Below are 2,113 nucleotides of genomic sequence, written 5' to 3' on the forward strand. Positions count from 1 at the left end.
CCTTGAGCCAAGATCCATCTGACAACAGCTATGATATCCCTTGTTCCACGTCCTCTTCTTAATCCGGCTTGAACCTCTGGAAGTTCTGAGTTTCTATTTAGGGTGATGAAAAACTTGGAAATAGATGGAGGTGATAGTTGCACAACAGTGAATGTGGTTAATGTCACTGAGTTGTACACTTAAAGTTGTTAAAAGGGTAATTTTCTTATTATATATATTACCACAATTAAAAAAAATAATAAAGCCACCTGTTTACATTTTGGGCTGTAAATATCACTGATTCTTTTTTTCAAAAACAGTGACTGACAGCAGATAAGTACCCTATTCCCCTACCCATAGGACAAGATAATGAGAAATGTTTTACGTGGTCTCCCAGAGATCTCAAGCAGGATTGGGTTCCAGCTGCCCACAGCAGCGTGGCTTGATAATGCACCCTTTATCGGTTTACTGGCGTTCTCTGTCTCACTTCCCCGCTCTTCTGTTAATGTTTCCTAGAATAACTTCTCAAATAGGCTTCTGAGAAGTAAAACTCAAGACAGTATGGCAGCAGCCAATTTAATATTTGTTTAATTTCTTTGAAAGTTTAAAATATAAGTTTAAATAAAAGTTGAACACAAGAATCAGTGTGAAAACCTTTATTTCTTTTAATAGGGAAGATTTGTCAAAACGGGTTTAGTTGGTTTTTGATACAACACATACTAGGGATGCAAATGTTTGACTTTTTTGTAAAAAGTAAATGGCTAGTTCTTATATGGAGGCCCTATGTTAAAATAAATCTGGATTAAGTATTGATATACTTGAGAGGAGTATAGATATAGGAGGAGTATAGATCAATAGTATAATTATTGATAAAGGTGCAAGGAGTGCGGCTAGATGAAGGTTTAAGAAACTCTGATGGTATGTAGTTAAGACATTTGGCTGCTAACCAGAAGGTCGGCAGTTTAAGCCCACCAGCCACTCCACAGACGAAAGAGAGGCAGTCTGCTTCTGTAAAGTAATTACAGCCTTGGAAACCCAATGGGGGTTGCTATGAGTCAGAATTGACAGAATTGACTCGATGGCATTTTTTATTTTATTTTAAAATAAAGATAGGACTTTTTTTTAAATACTAGTATTTATTTTAGGTTTATATTATACATTTCCTTTGAAGTCTACCTACCTTCATGGTAACACTGAAAATAAAATGAAATACAGTTCAAGAAGCAGAGAGAACCAGAGAAAGAATACAGATGTCAATAAGAGAATAGGATAGTATAGTCTGAGCATTTTCTTATCCCAGCATTACACATTTTTGTTTTAGATTTTCTGCATGGCTTCTGCTGGTAAATGTTTGATTTCAGGGCAGGCTTGATTAAAAACAAACCAGAAGGATCTCTCCAAGTTGAGTGGATTCTCTGCCATCTGCTGACTCATCATTGTAATTTTAGTATTTTAAAAATATATTGTAAATGAATGATAGAGTTTAAGAACTTAAAACATCTTGGGTAGTATACTCTATATTAATAACATGATATTCATTAGATAAAAATGTTTTTCCTAAATGTCCCTTTTCCCCTTTCTTTACAGAATGCTGCCTTTTTATATGGTCTTGGTTTGGTCTACTTTCATTACAATGCATTTCAGTGGTAAGTTGACATAAAACTAATAATGACATTTGTTTCCAGTAAATGGCTTGTTTTTGTTTGTGTACATGGCTGTGTGTCTGTGTGAATGTATGATAAACACATAAAATATTTTAATGTCAGTAAACCTACATTTTTCAGTAGTAGAAGTATAAATGATTAGGTTCATTAAATCAGTTTCTTAGGTGTTAACTCAAGTTAGATTTACAGTTTAGTAAATCAGATTTTTGATTATCAAATGAGATTATCATTATCAAATAATTTGGTATGAGATTCTGGTTAAAGAGGGCTTAGATAGAAAGCTTTTTGGAATTTCTTAATCATTCATGTGGGACTAGGAGGACAACCCCCAGTTATTTGAATTGTGAATGACTAAGTCGCTCATTTAAAATCTCTAAGATCTGTGGGTAAATGATCTATGTTTACCAGTAATTTTACCTTTTCAGACTTTAAGGAAACATTGACCACTCCTTGCCCTCCCCTCCAACCCC

The 2,113-nt window shown here is 34.3% G+C and overlaps 1 protein-coding gene across 1 annotated transcript in view; it reads left to right on the forward strand.

Annotated features, from left to right (window-relative positions):
- KDM6A (lysine demethylase 6A) overlaps positions 1-2,113 on the forward strand; it is a 245,741-nt gene that overhangs the window by 62,905 nt on the left and 180,723 nt on the right. Inside the window, exon 4 of the mRNA XM_007958238.2 lies at positions 1,567-1,625. Within this exon, the coding sequence (XP_007956429.2) occupies positions 1,567-1,625 (59 nt within the window). The remainder of the gene's footprint in view (positions 1-1,566; positions 1,626-2,113) is intronic.

Source organism: Orycteropus afer, unplaced genomic scaffold (genome assembly GCF_000298275.1).
Source record: "Orycteropus afer afer isolate SDZICR_OR568_19922 unplaced genomic scaffold, OryAfe1.0 scaffold00888, whole genome shotgun sequence".
Classification (NCBI taxonomy): domain Eukaryota; kingdom Metazoa; phylum Chordata; class Mammalia; order Tubulidentata; family Orycteropodidae; genus Orycteropus; species Orycteropus afer.